Raw genomic sequence first — 19,212 nt, 5'->3', positions numbered from 1 at the left:
TCAAACTAGATTTGGGTAGTAGATCCAAGTAGCTATTCTCACCATGGTTTTCCCTATTCAGGATTTCCATCTAAATATCATGTTCTTTGTGTGAATATGTGTATATTGATAATTTCTTTGTCATTAAGAAGAAAATTAATAAATGCTACTTTGATGATTTGAAATTCATGCTTGAAAAAGTTATTAATGATAATTAATGTTTTTTCAAATTGAAATTGACATATACTTATTTACCCACTCAGTGTGCTCTTCACACTCGAGAATAACTAATAATAGAATAGATGAAATACCTTTCGGTTTGTATTGATTCTCTGATTTGCAATCAGGTGTAATTTGTTCAGTTTATTTCAATATATTAAAAAACAAAGAGTAAGCGCATCTACTCAATGGCATTGCTATGAAAGTGTCGAATTAATAAAATGAAATATAAAGATAACGATGAAGCTGACCAAGGCCAGAGTCGAGGCCGGCGATCCAGAAACCATAAAGCGTTTATCAAAGTCTGGTTGAGATAAATCGCTACAACTAGCGGGGGTAAAAGAGATCTCCTCATTGTCATTGTCGAAGAGAATGTGAATATTCTGCTGCTGAAAATTTCCAAGTATGGAAGGTACCTTAGCTGCGGATTCTTGGGCCATTTCCAACATGAGTAGACACAACAAATCCTTGTCCGGATCAACCAAAGCAAAATTGTATTTTCCCTCCACAACGTAATCGGCACCCCCGCCCATATGAAATGTCACGTTGGGAAGATTATCTTGCGTTACTCCTAAAGGCACTACATAGCAAAGATTATATCCGTAATGAGAACCATCAACTACATTCCATCCGAGTGCTGAATCCAAAGCCTGGGAAACTCCATTGAAAGCCTTGGGTGATAGATATGTGAGCGTGGTGCCCGAGTCGATGATGAATCCTCCCTCTCCATCCTTTCCAATATCCAACGTTCCGGCTGGAATGTCCGCCAAGATTGTTCCCACCCTGATTCCTTTTACAGAGATGTAATAGAACGTGTCCAGATCCGGACGGGCGGAGTTCTTTATCATCGGCGTAGGCATAATATTGGTTCCTTTCAAGTCTGCCGCACTGCCGAAGAAAAGAGGACTTGTTTCAGAGGCTGATTTGCTGGCATAGGAGGTTAGACAGTAAGAGAATTTCGATCCAACCGTAGAACCAATCTGCGAAATGAGCGAGAGGCTACCTCGTCCGAGTCCCACCAGACCGTCCGCTTCCGAAAAGCCGTCTCCTTGCGTCCTATAGCTGCACCCAAATGCCATTCCTGGGATGGATTGCGGCTTTCCGCTGCTGTTCCACATGGTAAATGTCTCCTTCGATAAGACGCCCTGCGTTTTCGACTCGTCTCCATAGAAGTACGTATACTCACAGTCTGGCGTGCACGTTTTGGTGGGTAGGGCAGAGCAGAGGGGAGAGGAACACGAGAGTTTGTTGTAAGTTCTAGATTTGGCCGGCTCAAAGATGTGGTCGGGCTGAGAATCGCAGCTAGTGCAGCGTTGAGACTGTGTCCAGATGAGATTGCTTCCCGTGTCAACAATGCCAATCATTTTCCGCGGTGGGGTTCCGATACCCATTGTCATCATGAATTCTCCAACGTGTTGCCCTCTCTTCACAGGCACGCCCAAGTCGGCGGCGAGAGATACTTCTCCTGTAATTGGAGTTTCTAACCTGTTGAGCCTGGCGTTACCTCTGTGGACGGCATTAGTCATGTTTCTACTCCACACGCGCTGCATATCTACTCGCGTGGCTTTCACTTGCAGTCGCCCGATCATCATCGTTGTCATCGCCAGTAGGATTAACGTAAGGCCATTGATGCGTGCCATTGCAGAGAGGCTTTGAATATTGCTTTCCGTGTTATATCCTTTTTGTGAAAGAGGATCTGAGCAATGGTTATTAGAAGCCCTTCGATATTTACAAGGCCGACTGTAAAATATTCGGAAGCTTGCAATTGTTCCAAACAGGAAAACACAGAAGATTTTCCTATGCGCCAATTCTCATGGGAAAGACCGAGGACGAGGAGGCGGCTATTTTGTTGTTTTATGAAAAAAAATTGAATAACAATTTCCACGTAGCAAATTCCGCTATGAATTGCTTAAGCGCGTGTTTTTAATGTTTGACCCATTAAGTATATGGTATACTCCATTGTTTACTATAATGATTTTATATATTTTTAATTAATTAATAACCACTAAGAAATTATATTTCATAGACTAGAGGTATATGTGATTGAATATTTGTGATGGCATTGCTTCACAAATAGTTGAATATGATTTTATGTTTCGTCATAGCTTGTACACGTGTCTTTTACTATCAAAATATTAGACAAATGTTTTGTTTATAATTGTTTTATGAGAGTTGTATATTTGTCATTAATATTAGAAAAAAATAAATTGATATTTATAAGATGGTATGTTAAGTATGTTATTTGAATTTTAAATTTTTACAATGTGGTTGTAATATAATAAATAGAAGAATAGAAAAAGGTAAACAATAGTAAATTAAAAATAGCGATGAGCGGGAGAGGCGGGATTCCTCAGGTGAAGAGGAAGAGGCTGATTCTGAGGATGATGGAGATGGCGAGGACGGAGTTGTGGCAGGGCTGGACGACTAGGGGTATGTGTTCTTTGGAGTTTGTTTTATGGTGGGAATGGATCGTCAGCCCCTGTTCTTGGCCTAGCTGTTGTTTTTGGGTCGTTTTACTGGGGGCTATGCGGATGTTGCTTTTGGTCGGCCCTTTGTGGGTATGCGGCTCTCGGTGGCCGTTGGGGTTTCCTCTGTTTGTGCCCTGCAGTCCGTGATCTCCTCTTTGGGGGATTTGTCCTGCATGGTTTCTGCGGTGTGCTACGGGGCGTGGTCTGGGGGGGGTGCAATTTTGGTGCTGCGGGGTTTGGTGGCGTCGTTGTGGGTGCTATCTCTTGCGCACCTCTTTCCTTGTCCCCCCTGCTTTCTTCTGCTGGCATCGACAGTTCTCTGTTACGACTGGGTGCTTGAAGCTGGCTTTGGTTCGTGATCTTGGAGGGGTTTTGGTTCTGTTGGTTGTTTCCAGCCCCTGGCGTAAGCAGAGCCTTGGTTCTCCTATGGATTTATCTATGATTTTGTTGGCTTATGCTCTTCTTGTTGGGTTTCATTTTTCTCTATCGGGGCTGGGATGCTTTCCTCTAGAGATGGAAAGGCTACTTTTGTGGTAGACTATGAGAGATGTGTATGGGTTTGTGGGCCCTGCTCTCCTCCGTGTCTATTTGAGGTGGCCCTTTTTTCTATTGAGGTGGATATTAGGAGGGAGGGAGGAAGTGGTTCAGCTTCTACGTGTTGTGATTGGACAATTTGGGATGTCGGTCTTCTTTCTTCCCTATCCTATAGAGGTGGATCTCTTTCATATGGAGGTGGAGAGATGGGGTGAAGGAGATCTTCAACTGCTTTTGTTCATTCAACGGGTGGCGGTGACCTGTCATTTCTCTCATGGGGTTCTTCACAAAAGAGTCTGGGTTACTTGTATTGACCTTGTATCCAAGTCTGTTTTGTGGGTTGATGGAGCTTGCATATACCCTTGTGTTTTCTGTTCTTTTAAGTCTTGGGTTCTTTTTCTTTTCCCTATGGAGAGATGGGGTGAAGGTTATGGGTGCTTGGAAAAATCCTGTCAAGTTGTGGGAGCCTTAAAACCCACTTTCAAGGTTAAGGGAGCCTGGAAAAACCCTATGTTTTTGGCTCTTACCAAGGATAGGTTGGATGCTGGTAGTTTTCAAGGGCCCTGTTTGGCCATTTTTTGTTTTTGGTTTGGTTCAAGTTTTTCCTTTGGTGGCCTGGAGACTCTTTACAAGTCAAGAGAGCCTGGGAAAACCCTTCTTATTGGTTGAGGGTGCCTGATAAACCCTCCTAATTTGTTTTTTAGATCATTAAGTGTTGATTTTGCTAGCTTGATTTGTGTTGGTTTATTCTTGTGGACTGGCTGGCATTGGTTTGGTTGTGGTTGCTCTATTTTTTGCAGCCTCTTTGCCACAAGTTATGTAAAGTTTGATCTTTTATGTGTTTTTGCGGTTGTGCTGTTGTTTGTCTTTGATATATCTTTCGGCAGCATCCCTTTGCAGGTTCCATATCCGTGAAAAATATGAGGGTTTCAAGTTCCTTCAAAACTTGTTGTACGAGGTTTTTGGTCCCCTCAAAACCTATTTATCCTAATAAAAAACAATAGTAAATTAAAAATAAATAAATTGTTTGCAATGACAGCTATCAATTTTATTTTGTGTTTATTTTTGTATTTGTAATATTTGTTTTGATATTTATATATGAAACACAATAATCGTTTCTCATTCATATGTTCGTCTCTATTTTCTAAACAATAATTTCTTTTTTTATAAAATATAGCAATATTTTGTTAGAGAATGGAGTATATTAAGAACATAACACACCTAATATTCCTAAAAATTAAACATTAAACTTTGCATTGAAAGATATCAGTAGACAATTAAAATTTAACAAGTAAATGATTAATATTTTAGAGGTAAATCGCAATGGTGAATGTTAGTATTAGTTTCGATCAACCACAATTACCTCTCATCATTAGTAAGAATTATGATTATTAGAGTATATGTAGATGAAGATAGTGTTTTATTTACAAGATCTATGAGATTTAGTGGAGAATGGGTCTTAAAATTACTTAAAAATGATAGCTTAAAATTCTTTAACATAAACATAGAAGATTGTGTTAACAACTATGTCATCAACTCACTATAGTAGTTAGGGTAACCATAAGAGTGGTAAAAGATGTTTTTAAATATTATTAATTATATTAAATTTGAAATAAAATTACTAAAAAATAATGATGGTTCTATTTTTTTTAAAAAAGAGAAGCATCTTTTGGAATGTTTTGTTGCCTCTTGGGAGTTCATAATAGGTTTTGACAACTAGTACTTTACAAGGGAAGTTGAAGAGTTTGACAAATACTTGGCAAAAGGTAGTTAATTTCTTGGCATGCAAGATTGTCTCTCCATGGTATGGGGTTTTTGCTCCAAAATTATATTTAAAATTGGTTTGAATTTAAGTACGATTTTGGGCTTCATTTCATTTAGTCTCACTTTCTTATTTTGTTCATAAACTTTATTGTTCTTCAGGCATTGATAAATCTATGGCCAAGGAGGCACAAAAATAAGAGTTTGAGGGTTTCTAGGTGGACTAAGTATGGGAGTTAGAGGTTCATCATGGTGTAATCTCACACATAGATTACTATTGTCTAGACAGATTTACATTTTATAGTTCATTTAGTTGTTTGCAAGGGTTTGATAGTAGTTTTTCTTTGATAGTTGTGGGTTTGTATTTCTATTTTATTGTAGTGATTGTTAATAGCATGGTGGCTACACTTTTATTTTATTTTATGTATTAAATTAATATTTCTTCATTTGGTTAAGGGTTTTGTGTTGGGAGAAGTTACTATAATGTAGTGGAATGGGATTCACTAGTCTTATTGTGTAAACTAGGAATCACACTCATTTACCACATCAATAAATTCCATAATAAAGTAAAAGACCCAACTCCACACACATTAAAAAGAGTTGGGTGTTATGTCTACTTTACTATTTGGCTTAATGATTTTATTTGATAAAAGGGTGCAAGAACTAGAGCTAATGTTGCAAAATTGAGAGTAATCAACATAAAAAAATAATGTCTAAATAGATATGAAAACTCTGAGTTTAGATCTAGAAATGGGAATCAGAGAGGAACATGTTTTTGCAATGAATTTGAAAGTGATAGACTATAGGGCTAGGTATCCTAGTTCTTATGGAGTCAGATGTAGATATTGAAAACAGATTCAAAATTAGGATTTCACTTAGAATATTCTCCTTAAATTTGCTCAAAAAAAAGTTTTGGACTTTGTTAAGTGATTGCCACTATCAAGGGTTTTCTCCTTCAAAATTTGGTTCTCTGTCTTAATTTGTACTTTGAGGATCTATATGCCTTCTCTATTGAATTTGTAACCTGCACACACATTCCTAACCTATCCACCAAAGAATGGTCCAAATGTAGCAAATAGGAAGGTGGATGATGAAACAAGGAGTGAGATTCGAATGAAAGATCTTTATTTCAGTTGCAAAGAACCAAGGGTTCCAAGACACAAATGTTTGGGTAAAGGATAAGTGCATTTTATTAAAGTTATTTCAGATCCTAAATCAAATGATAATTTGTAATTCCATGATACCCAATAAGGAGAAGAAGAATATGAAAAATAAATTAGCAAGGGAGGTAATTTAGAAAGTTTATCGGGAGATCTGAGATATCATCTTTTTAGAGTTTGAGGAGTTCTATCTGGATAATGAATGAATATCCTACTTGATAGTGGGGATACCCACACATTTATAGATGATGGATTTGTTGTGAAGAGAGGTCTTACAACAGAGGAATTTGAAGTTTTCAATGATATGCCTCCAAGATTACCTCCAGATAGAGGAATTGAGCATGGCATTGAATTAGAATAACGTGCAAACCTTTTATATCTACTTCATACTATCATTCATGGGGTTATAAGGAGGAATATAGAAAACCATTAATGAACATCTTGACATGGGATTCAGAAGGCCTAGTTCTAGTTCACTTGCTTCCTTAGTGGTACTTATAAGGAAGAAAGATGCACAATATGAATGTGTATAGACTACAAATATTTAAATAAGAAGACTATAAAAAAAAATATCCCATACCAAGAACAAATGAATTCATTGATGAGTTACATGGAGTAGTGTATTTATCTAAAATTGATTCAAGATTGGGATACCATTAGATTCACACGAGGAAAGCAGATGTGGAGAAGACTACTTTTCAATCTCACAATGGGCATTTTGAATTTCTTGTTAGCACTTGGTGTCACCAATGCTCTAGAAATATTCCAATATTGCATGAATAAGGTATTAAGTAAATATTTTATAATATTTTTTTTTGTGTTCTTTGATGATATTTTTATTTATAGTAAAACATGGAAATAGCACCTAGAATGTACCTAGATACAATTTTGGGTATCTTGGAGCACCAGTCCTTCTATGCTAAGTTGTCCAAATTATGTGAGTTTGGTTTGATTGAAATTCTATACTTGGGACATATCATAACTTTTAGAGGAGTGCAGGTTGAATAACAAAAGATTTAGGCAATATTATATTGGTCACCACCAACCAATCTTACTTAGTTGGGTAGGTGCAAATTTTGATAGTTTGAAAATCTTTATTTCCTTTGTATATTGCAGTATTTCTATGATGTTGTGAGTTTCTCTAATTCAGTAGGAATTAATTAATTTGTGGGATCTCTCTATTTAAAGCGTTTGATTCTTATTATAACTATCCTCAAAACTTTCCAAAACCTTTTTTTATCTAACCTATCATTTGTAGTAATTCTAAATATATAAGAAAAAATACTTTAAAGAGAGCATCAATTTCTTTACCAAATTATATGGTAAAATTAATTTTTAGATCTTAGATTTGGAAAAGTCTTTAGAGTTTTTATGATTTGTATAATAATATTCTAGAAATCTTAATTATTTTTTTGGTTGAAAAGCTTAAGTTCTCCTTGTTGTAGCAATAAAATAATTGAGACAATTGAGTTATCTTTTAAGGCTAAAACTTGGCAAAAAAGACCTGAATTATTGTGTGCAAAAGCCACCATCAATAGACAATGAATGGGGTCAATAAACCAACTTTGAATTTCAAAATTTAAAATGAAAGGAAACATGTTTGCTACTACAAAACTATCCTAAAATAGCCTTATAGTTAGGCCTAGTTGATATATATATATATATATATATATATAAGGGTACTTGTATAGATAGATGTGATAAATGAGCAAATAAGTTGAATTTAACAAAGTATGTGTATTATAATATGGTATGGATAAGCATATAAGATGTGCATGCATGTATATATAGGAAAATAAACCCAACTTTACACAAGAATGTGCATGGATCAAAACACTACCTAGAAATTGAAACAAATATAAATGAAAAGTAACACGAAAACAAATTTTACCATTTTAATAGTTACTGTTATTAATTATATTTAAACATTTTGAAATTATTTATTATATTCTAATAAAATATTTGTTAAAGATGTTAGTTTTCCACAATTCATATTAGTTCAAAGCTCATAGATATGCAACTATCTTATTCTTCCTGCTACATGTGCGATCCAAAACATTGATGCAAATAAACATAGACAATCTGATCCTGAAGCAATAACCAAAAAAACATTTATGGTTAATAATTTCCTATTAATCATAAACGTTATTGTCATAAATAAATTATTTTCACAATTAACCAAATTACAACAACTAATTAATAGCATAGACAAATCATTAATCGACACATATTTAAAAGGTTTCATTGCATACGAACTTAACAATAACTTTCTTAATTCTTTAAGGATTGATTTTATTATTCAAATGAAATATAACGAAAATGGCGTTTGCAATATCAAATAATGACGAATGGATTCTTTGGGCATGCTCCTGAGTCAGAAGCGCATCCCCAAAACTGAAACGTAAACAACAAAGGCAACAATTAACTGAAATGACACCATCACCCCGCCATTTGTAGAAATTCTATTGCAGTCACTGATTATTAATCCACTATCTCATAAAAATTATTTAACTGCTAAAAATAAATTTATAGCTGAATATCGAAAAATAACACAACTGCAACTTCACTAAAAATAAGGAAAGAAATAAGCAACACAAGGACACAATATTTTTGGACAATCGTCCCTGGAAAAACCCCTAAGGGAAAACCAGTTCTATAGATGGAAAATATATTAATCTTCAGCAATATAAGAATTACAAAAGAATTCCTTGCCTCTTACTCGCAGAACTTCGACAAACTCCTAATATCTCCTGCTGATATCCTCCACTGCTATATCAACGCTATCACTGCGCCTCTTGCTAACACTGCAAGACTATTTGCTATCACTGCAAATTCTTCTCAAAACTTCTTATTTTCCAAATGACCCATGACCCCTTTTTATACTACTTGTTGGAAAACCAACAGCCAAGATTAATTCAAACCAACGGCTGAGATTAAGACAACTCAATAACCAATTACTAATTTTGGCTATGAGGTGTCACCTAAAAAGAGCCACTATTAAATAACAATTGTTTTTATCCTAACAATACTTGTTTGACAAAAACAACCATTTTCTAATTTTAGGTCAGGACGAACAGCTGTCCAAAACTACCCATAACTAATGCTGTTATTTCTGGGTAAGGACGAACAGCTGTCCAAGCTACCCATAATTAACACTCCCTCTTAGCGAGGAAGCTGTTCTGCATGACACCCATCTTATCTCTAAAGAAGATGAATTTTGCCTTCCCCAATGCCTTTGTTAGAATGTCTGCTACCTGCTCCTCTGTAGGCATGTACTGTAGCTGAACAATCCCCCTCTGTACACAATCCCTGATGAAGTGATACCTGATGTCTATATGTTCGATCTATCGTGAAACACTGGATTCTCAGTCAACTTGATGCAACTCTGATTGTCGCAATGTATCACCGTAGTCTCAACCTTCTGACCAAACAAGGCTACTAGCAACTTCCGAAGCCATATAGCTTCACATGTCGCCATGCTGGCTGCTATGTATTCTGCTTCTGATGAACTCAAGGCCACAGATTTTTGCTTCCTACTGAACCAAGAAACAACTCCTGATCCCAAGCTGAAACAACATCCTGAAGTACTCCTTTTGTCCGTTGTATTGCTTGCCCAATCTGCATCAGTATAGCCTATCAACTTGATACCTTCACCTCGAACATATCTGATCCCGTACTCAACTGTACCATGAAGATAACGCAACACATGCTTATCCGCCGTCCAATGCACTCTCTTTGGCTCTACCATGAACTGTCTAAGAGAGTTTACTGCAAAGGCTATATCTGGCCTAGTGTTGACCAAATACATGAGCGAACCAATCAGCTGCCTGTATAGGGTGGGATCAACATCCTTTTCCTTGGATGCATCTACCTTCCTCCAATTAGTGATCATGGGTGTAGACATGGCTTTGCAATCTTCCATCTCGAATCTCTTCAAGATTTCAATGCAATATTTCCCTTGACCAAGGAAAATCTCTCCATCAGTCTGCCACACCTCCATGCCTAGAAAGTAGTGCATAAGTCCCAAATTCTTCATCTCAAACTCTTCTGCAAGGTCCCTCTTGCAATCCTCTATGAGCCCTAGCGCACCAGTAAGAAACAAGTCATCCACATATAGAACAAGAATGAGAACCTCACCCCCAACCACCAAGTAGTAGAGGTTCGCATCAGCCTCACTCTTCATAAAGCCCATTTCCTGCAAGTATGTATCAATGCGCTCATACCATGCTCTGGGAGCCTTCTTGAGTCCATATAAGGCTTTGTTTAATCTGCAAACGTGGGTCTCTTTGCTATGTGCTACAAAGCCTTCTGGTTGTTCTATGTATACCTCCTCCTTCAATTCTCCATTAAGGAATGCTATCTTGACATCCATTTGATGGATCTGCCATCCCATCTGTGCTGCAAATGAGATTACAGCTCGTATAGAAGTATACCTGGCCACAGGAGCAAATGTCTCCTCATAGTCTATTCCCTCCTTCTGAGAGAACCCCTTGGCCACAAACCTCGCCTTATATTTCTCGATGCTACCATCTGCACCATGCTTTATCTTGAAGATCCAGCGCGATCCAACTACTGCTCTATCAGTTGGTCTAGGCACTACCTCCCATACATCATTCTGCATTATTGAGTTATATTCCTCAACCATAGCATCTCGCCATACCTGATGCTTTGCAGCTTCCTGATAGCTGGAAGGTTCACTATCTACCAACTGGCTGACTAATGCCACATAGTCATTGAACTTGGCTGGTTGTCTCCTCTGTCTTGTACTCTTCCTAGTAGCTCCCACAGACTCCTGAGTATCCCTTTGTATGTCTTGAACCTCATGGTTCCTACTGCCAATTGTAGAGGATGAAATATCAACCTCTATATCATCTAGATGCATATCCTGCTGCACCAGTTGCTCCATACTCTGTGAATCTTCACTACCTGAGTCTATGCTTGTACTAGTAACTGTACTTGAGCTTTGTTGTCCTTGACTTGGACTTGGAGCTTTCGTTGGCTGCTCACTCCGATCATCTGCTGGCAAATCTCTGAATCTTCTAAATGCCTTGTCCTCCATGAACTTGACATCGCGTCTGACAATAATTCTTCTGGTCCCTGGAATGAACATCCTATATGCCTTTGAAGTTTCACTATACCCAACAAAGTACCCCTTCTCTGCAGTCTGATCTAACTTGGTACGTGTGTCTCCAGGAATAAGGCAATATGCCAAACTCCCAAATATCCTGAAGTGACCAACATCTGGCTTCTTCCCCATGAAAGCCTCCTCCAGTGTCATTTTCCCTAGTACCTTGTGTGGAACCCTATTCTGAATGTAGACTGCTGTACTACACGCTTCTGCCCATAAGTAGCGGGGCATGTCCTGGTCATGTAGCATAGCCCTTGCTACCTCTGAAATAGAACGGTTCTTCCTCTCAGCAACTCCATTCTGCTGTGGATTGTAAGGAACAGTCCACTCTCTCTTGATTCCTTCTCTGGTACAGAAATCCTGGAAGTCATTTCCTTTGTACTCGCCTCCATTGTCTGACCGAAGAACCTTTATCTTCCTTCTTGTTGAGTTCTCCACAAGAGCCTTGAACTCTTGGAAGTGACTGAAAACCTCATCCTTGGTCTTCAAGAAGTATATCCAAGCCTTCCTAGAGAAATCATCAATAAAGGTAACATAATACTCATATCCTCTGAGAGACTTTGTCGACATTGGTCCACATACATCTGAATGTACTAGATCAAGAACACCCATAGATCTGGTGTCACTCCTTGGAAAAGATGCTTTTGCAAACTTTCCCAACACACATCCCTTATATACATCATCATGCTCTGTGCTCACCTCTGGAACACCTGTCACCGTCTCACGAAGCAATCTAAGTGCTCCATGATGAATATGGCCCATCCTCCTCTGCCATAGCTCTCCAAGATCTCTAGGGTTATTGCTGCTCATAAGTGCCTTAGGAGTATCAAACTGTAACCTATAAAGACGACCACTCCTAACTCCAATAGATACGGGTGATTTCCAATCTTTATACTTAATCAAAACATGCATCCCTCTAAAGAGAACATTATACCCTTTATCCTGAAGGATAGATACAGAAACCAAATTCATACCTAAGCCTGGCACATGCAACACATCATGAAGAGGAATTACCTTTCCATTCTCCCTCTGAAGTTGAACAGTCCCTTTCCCAACTGAGTTGAGCTTGGACAAGTTCCCCATAGAGATCTGGATTCTGGTGTTCTCCTCCTTGTAGCTGGAGAAGTACTCTCGAACTCCTGTCATATGAAATGACGCCCCACTGTCTATATACCAGACACTCTGTGAGGTTGAGCTAATCATACAGGCTATGAGTGCAAACTCATCCTCCAATCTACTAGAGAGGTCCTCTGCACTTGCTGAAGCTGCCACTTGGTTCTTTCCCTTCTTATCTTTCTTCCTTTGTGGGCAATCGCTGACATAGTGGCCAAACTCGTGACAACCAAAGCACTTGACCTTAGATAGGTCCTTCTTCTTCTTTTCAATTTGTGAATTTGCTCCTTTGCTAGATCCCTTCTTTGTTTTCCCCTTTCCCGCTAGGGCAACATTTTCTTGTTCTACCTCACTTTTTTGACTCTTATTGTTGGCTCCATTGACAAGGCTTAGTCTAAGCTCCTCCTGAGTGAAATCACTCCAAAGTCGATCCCAACTTGGTAAGGTGTCTCGTCCATTAATAACTTGAACAAAGACATCCCACTGCTTAGAAAACCCATTTAGGGCTATTCTTACTAGCTCATCTTCATTTGGCTTATCTCCAACAGCTGCTAACTCGTCCTTGACAAGTCTAAGCCTGGTGAGGTAACTTGTAACATCTTCTCCCTTGTTCATCTGGGTATTCCTCAATTTTTCTCTGAGAATTAGCTTCCGGTTAGTGGTAGCATTCTGGTACAGATTTAGAATGGCGTCCCACATCTTCTTCGCTGTATCTAACTTTGTGATATGTGGAACAACATGGTCCTTGACACCATCAAGGATTATCCTCCTAGCCTTGGCACCATCCTTCTTGTATGCTGCAAGTTGTACTGGATCTGTAGGTACAGCTACAGTACTGGTAACATATTCCTTGATACCATTCTTTTCCAGCAATAAAGAAATTCTGGCTTTCCAGACACCAAAATTTGAGGCACCATCCAATCTGTCCTGATCTCTCAAACCTATTGAGGCCATCTCAAAGAAATAAAGGAAAACAATAACTTGAAAGAGGTCAAACTCAAATTTCTTTCTTTTTCTTAGGGTAAACCTTTTCTACCCTCAACAAAGCTCTGATACCATGTAGAAATTCTATTGCAGTCACTGATTATTAATCTCCTATCTCATAAAAATTATTTAACTGCTGAAAATAAATTTACAGCTAAATATCGAAAAATAACACAACTGCAACTTCACTAAAAATACGGAAAGAAATAAGCAACACAAGGACACAATATTTTTGGACAATCGTCCCTGGAAAAACCCCTAAGGGAAAACCAGTTCTACAGATGGAAAATATATTAATCTTCAGCAATATAAGAATTACAAAAGAATTCCTTGCCTCTTACTGGCAGAACTCCGACAAACTCCTAATATCTCCTGCTGATATCCTCCACTGCTATATCAACGCTATCACTGTGCCTCTTGCTAACACTGCAAGACTATTTGCTATCACTGCAAATTCTTCTCAAAACTTCTTATTTTCCAAATGACCCATGACCCCTTTTTATACTACTTGTTGGAAAACCAACGGCCAAGATTAATTCAAACCAACGGCTGAGATTAAGACAACTCAATAACCAATTACTAATTTTGGCTATGAGGTATCACCTAAAAAGAGCCACTATTAAATAACAATTGTTTTTATCCTAACAATACTTGTTTGACAAAAACAACCATTTTCTAATTCTAGGTCAGGATGAACAGCTGCCCAAAACTACCCATAACTAATGCTGTTATTTCTGGGTAAGGACGAACAGCTGTCCAAGCTACCCATAATTAACAGCATTAACATGTGCACTCGACTGTGTATTAGCTGGTTTAGGGGATTGTGCATCCGAAAAGGTTTGATCGAATGCAGGTTGAGACAAGCTAGCACAAGAGGCCCGAACAAAAGAGAGCATCTGATTGTCATTGTCATACAAAATATGATAGTTCTGCTGGTGATAATTTCCTAGAATGGATGGCGATGCCGCTGCCATAGCCTCATCCATTTCCAAAATCAGCACACACACCAGACCACTCGTCTTGTTCACCAAACGGAAGTTATATTTCTGATCAACCACATACTCTGCACCACCCTCGAAAATGAAGCTGATATCAGGAAAACCATTGCTGTCATTACCTTGAGGTACATGATAGCACAGACTAAAGCCATAATCAGAACCATCCGCTCGATCCCACTTCACAACGGAATCAATGGCCTTTGCAACTCCAGTGAATGCTGCGGGTGTCAAGTATGAGACGGCGGAGCCCGAATCAATGATGAACCCTCCACTTCCATCTTGTTGAATATCAAATGTTCCTTTAGGAACAAAAACCATTTTTTGCCCCACTCCGATTGACATCACAGAGATGTAATACAAGGTGTTGAGGTCTTTGCGGATTATGTTTTCAATCATGGGCGTAGATTGAACTCTGATTGTTTCCGTCAAATTGGCTACTGTGCCGAAGAGAAGAGGGCTCGAATCTGATGGGGAGTCGTCCATGAAAGAGGTGAGACAGTAAGAGAATCGAGATCCCACACTGGATCCCATCTGAGACACGAACGACAAGCTTCCACGCACGAGCCCAAACACATCGTCCGCCTCAGAAAAACCGTCTCCTCGTGGCGTGTCATGACTGCAGCCAAATGTAATCCCTGCAAAAGACTGCTGATTTCCACTAGTGTCCCACAGAGTCAGCGTCTCATTTGATAAGATGTCGGTCGTACTTGAAACATTGTTGTATGAATAAACATACTGGCAGTCTTGTGGGCATGTCTTACGGGGAAGGGCGGAGCAGAGGGAGGAGTTACAAGGGATTTTGTCGTAAGTGGTGGACATGGAGGGATTGAAGATGGGGTTGGGCTGAGCATAGCAGTTTTTGCAGGGCTGACATTGGGTCCAGATGAGATCGCTGCCCTGTAGAAATTCTATTGCAGTCACTGATTATTAATCTCCTATCTCATAAAAATTATTTAACTGCTGAAAATAAATTTACAGCTGAATATCGAAAAATAACACAACTGCAACTTTACTAAAAATACGGAAAGAAATAAGCAACACAAGGACACAATATTTTTGGACAATCGTCCCTGGAAAAACCCCTAAGGGAAAACCAGTTCTACAGATGGAAAATATATTAATCTTCAGCAATATAAGAATTACAAAAGAATTCCTTGCCTCTTACTGGCAGAACTCCGACAAACTCCTAATATCTCCTACTGATATCCTCCACTGCTATATCAACGCTATCACTGCGCTTCTTGCTAACACTGCAAGACTATTTGCTATCACTGCAAATTCTTCTCAAAACTTCTTATTTTCCAAATGACCCATGACCTCTTTTTATACTACTCTATTGGAAAACCAACGACCGAGATTAATTCAAACCAACGGCTGAGATTAAGACAACTCAATTAACCAATAACTAATTTTGACTATGAGGTGTCACCTAAAAAGAGCCACTATTAAATAACAATTGTTATTATCCTAACAACACTTGTTTGACAAAAACAACCATTTTCTAATTCTAGGTCAGGACTAACAGCTGTCCAAAACTACCCATAACTAATGCTGTTATTTCTGGGTAAGGACGAACAGCTGTCCAAGCTACCCATAATTAACATGCCCGTGTCCAACATTGCAACCATTTTGCGCGGGGGTGTTCCGATGGCCATTGTTATCAGGAATTCGCTCAGATTGTTCCCCCGATTCACTGGAGCATCCACGTCCATGGACATGAACGCTGCTGCTCCTCTCACTGAGCTTCCGATTCTTCTCAACCTTGCGTTGCTTCTGAGCACGGCAGCGTGAAGGCGTTGGGAAGAAGTCATGTTGCTGCTATCCACGCGCTTCATGTCTGCTCGCAAGGCATTTGCTGCTTGCCAGTTTATAACTGTCATCAGCACCACCAACAATAAGAGCACATTATTGCTGAGTGCCATTGCAGAGCTTTGGGGCTAAATCACTTAGGCTTCACTGAGCGCATTTTGGAAGGAGAAGACGACTCGTATTTATAAGGATTGACTGAATTGTTGTTCGGATTGCTCGCTGGTTTATCTGTTTGCTTGGTTGTGTGTAGTGCGGTCCTCGTCGATTGGAATTAAGTTTTTCCGGAGCCGCCGAGAGAGCCCTACAGGCATTGCTACGCCGGTCTCCTTGGGATCATCCCAGCGATGTGTGTTAAAACTGATGCCGGCTCTTCTGAATTACTATATATCTATGTATATATAGCTCGGATTCTACATGGTAACGGTCAAAACGGCAGTTTGTGCTCTTAATTTATTATACATCAAGCTCGCGAATTTCGCTTTCATCATCGCCAATTTACATTTTCTTCAAGACAACGCCTAGACTTATTTTACAAAGGCAAAGTTCGAAAGTGAAACTAGACCTATAGGTTAAATGAATGTAATAGACTAGTACTTGCTTCTCTAGAAGGCCAGGGATAGTCATACGATATTAAAGGCAAAATATAAATATATTTTAATATTACATAATTAGTTATATTATGCATTGTTAAAACATATTTGTTGTTTGCTTTCTCTTTTTGATAGTATATGTTCAAGTGATTTGAAGTTGGTTGTGCTGTCATTATGCGAAGAAAATATATACATAGAAGAATGTAAGATATTAAGTGTTGGAGTATAGAATAATTGTATAAGAATGATAATGGAAAAAAATCATTTCTTATAATTATTGATAATGAAGATTTTTTTTCATAATTAAAAATATTATACAATGGATTAAAAAGATATCAATGAGGAGATTTAAAATAGAAAGTAAGAATTCTAACACCTTAAATCAATGAGATTTTCAATAAGATTAAATTTTACCTTAAATATAAATGAAAATGTTGATTGAAAGTTCACTTAACACTTGTAAATTTTAGTGCAAGGACAAATCCACAAATGATGCATCAAGTTCAATTTTTTTATTAATTTTGAAGTTAGAGATACATTTTAAACAATTGATGCAACAAGAACTACTAAGCTAATTTATGAAGGTTAATTTATTAATGCAATAACATTTATTAATATTAATTATTAAAATTATTAAATATTTAATTTATGAAGCTTAATTTATTAAACTTAATTATCAAAATTATTGAATCTATTAAAATTAATTTATTAAAGTTAAGAAATGTAATAAAGTTAATATTAAATAATTAATGTTTAATTATTAATTTAATAACTTATCTAAGTTAATAATTTATTGAATTTGTTTTATAAAAATCACATTTTTTTTCTTTCAAATTCTAAAATATTAAACTTTTTGTAAATGATATATATATATATATATACAAACACACACACATACATATATACATATACACACATACATATATATATATATATATATATATATATATATATATATATATATATATATATATATATATATGTATGTATGTATGTATGTATGTATGTATGTATGTATGTATATGTATATATGTATATGTATATATATATATATACGTATAATATAATATATATATATATATATATATATACATATATACACATATATATACACATACATATACATGTATATATATACACATACATACATACATATATATATATATATATATATATATATATATATATATATATATATATATATATATATATATATATATATATGGATATATATATATATATATGGTTAACCTTTGAGTGTGGAAATATTAAAGGCATATAGTAGTAAAAAAGAACATTAATAAATTTTGATCAACAAATATATTATATTATTTTTATTTCTATTTTTATATTTATATTAGTAGTTTTAATTAGATAAAGATGGGATAGGCCTATTACCAATACATAACCACTAAAAAGAAGCGCAAGGGAAAATTCACAAGGAGTGAGATCACCATGAACGTAAAAACCAAAAAAGGTGGCCCCTTTTTTGAAGAGGATACTTTTGGTTGGAAAATCAACCAGTGGGATAAAGATCCCAAATAAGCAAAATCACCTAATCACAATAGAAGGGTTTAAAGGAGAACCCTGAACCATCTACCAAGGAAAGCCCCTTACATAGGAACAAAGCATTCAAGGGAGAGGAGAGAAAGAATCGGGTTTTGACAGGCATCCTGAAACCTTTTACCTGAATAACCACTACAAACAACATGTTCATAGAAAGGGAGAAGAGCATTAAGCTCACCCCATCAAAGAGAAAACCATTGCATATACCATAATTTGGACCACCACAAAAGGTCCACACTAGATCACCTCTATGGATCCACCGTCTGTAGAAAGATCTTTGTCAAAACCAACAACAAGGAACCACACAGCCCTTGGGTTTTGAAAGGTCCCCAAAAATATTTCCTTAGTAAGACCACCCTTACCCAAAAATTTATTAGAAGACAAACCAAAAAGGCACAAAGAGTGATAGAGGAAGCAAGGGGTAGAAATGGAATTAAGTGTCTCCGGAGTTGCCAAGAGAGCCCTGCAGGAATGGCTACACCAGTCTCCTTGGGATTATCCCAATGATGTGCATTAAAATTGGCACCGAATCTTACACCCTTTTGAACAACAATCTAGCCAAGTTCATTTCTCATGACATGCTCTTCCAAATTACTATATAGCTTGGAGTCTATGTGGCAATGGTAAAAAATGAAAGTCTTTGACTTTTGTGTCCATATAGCATTCAAGATGCACCTTTCACCATATTTATTAATTAAAAATTAGAATATACATAATTTTTTATTTTTAATTAGTTAATAATCACAAACAAAGGTGTATTTTGTTTGTATGTCTCTGAATTTGTGTGTTTAATTTATGATACATCAAGCTCATGAATTTCACTTTCATCATCATTAATTTAATTATTTTAAAGACTTAGCAATGCCTAGACTTATTTTACAAAGGCAAAGTTTGAAAATGAAA

At 37.2% G+C, this 19,212-nt stretch overlaps 2 protein-coding genes across 2 annotated transcripts; both read right to left on the bottom strand.

Moving 5' to 3' along the window:
* Window positions 1-395: 395 nt before the first annotated feature.
* On the bottom strand, window positions 396-1,838 carry LOC131029065 (aspartic proteinase nepenthesin-2-like). The gene has a single exon (XM_057959459.2). It carries the CDS (start codon window positions 1,836-1,838, stop codon window positions 396-398), a length of 1,443 nt encoding a protein of 480 aa, XP_057815442.2.
* Window positions 1,839-14,107: 12,269 nt separating this feature from the next.
* On the bottom strand, window positions 14,108-16,266 carry LOC131029063 (aspartic proteinase nepenthesin-2-like). The gene is made up of 2 exons (XM_059217847.1): window positions 15,947-16,266; window positions 14,108-15,050 (listed from the first exon to the last, which is right to left on the bottom strand). Exons 1-2 carry the CDS (start codon window positions 16,264-16,266, stop codon window positions 14,108-14,110), a joined length of 1,263 nt encoding a protein of 420 aa, XP_059073830.1.
* Between the last annotated feature and the right edge of the window lie 2,946 nt (window positions 16,267-19,212).

Source organism: Cryptomeria japonica, chromosome 3 (assembly GCF_030272615.1).
Source record: "Cryptomeria japonica chromosome 3, Sugi_1.0, whole genome shotgun sequence".
NCBI lineage: Eukaryota > Viridiplantae > Streptophyta > Pinopsida > Cupressales > Cupressaceae > Cryptomeria > Cryptomeria japonica.
This window is presented reverse-complemented; position numbering and strand designations above follow the sequence as displayed.

What these genes read in the sequence shown, in the direction of transcription:
- LOC131029065 (XM_057959459.2), bottom strand. Translation starts at nt 1,838, where the DNA reads ATGGCACGCATCAATGGCCTTACGTTAATCCTACTGGCGATGACAACG.
- LOC131029063 (XM_059217847.1), bottom strand. Translation starts at nt 16,266, where the DNA reads ATGGCACTCAGCAATAATGTGCTCTTATTGTTGGTGGTGCTGATGACA. An exon ending in GCAATGTTGGACACGGGCAT is followed by an intron (nt 15,051 to 15,946) that starts GTTAATTATGGG and finishes CAATGTTTCAAG; the next exon opens with TACGACCGACATCTTATCAA.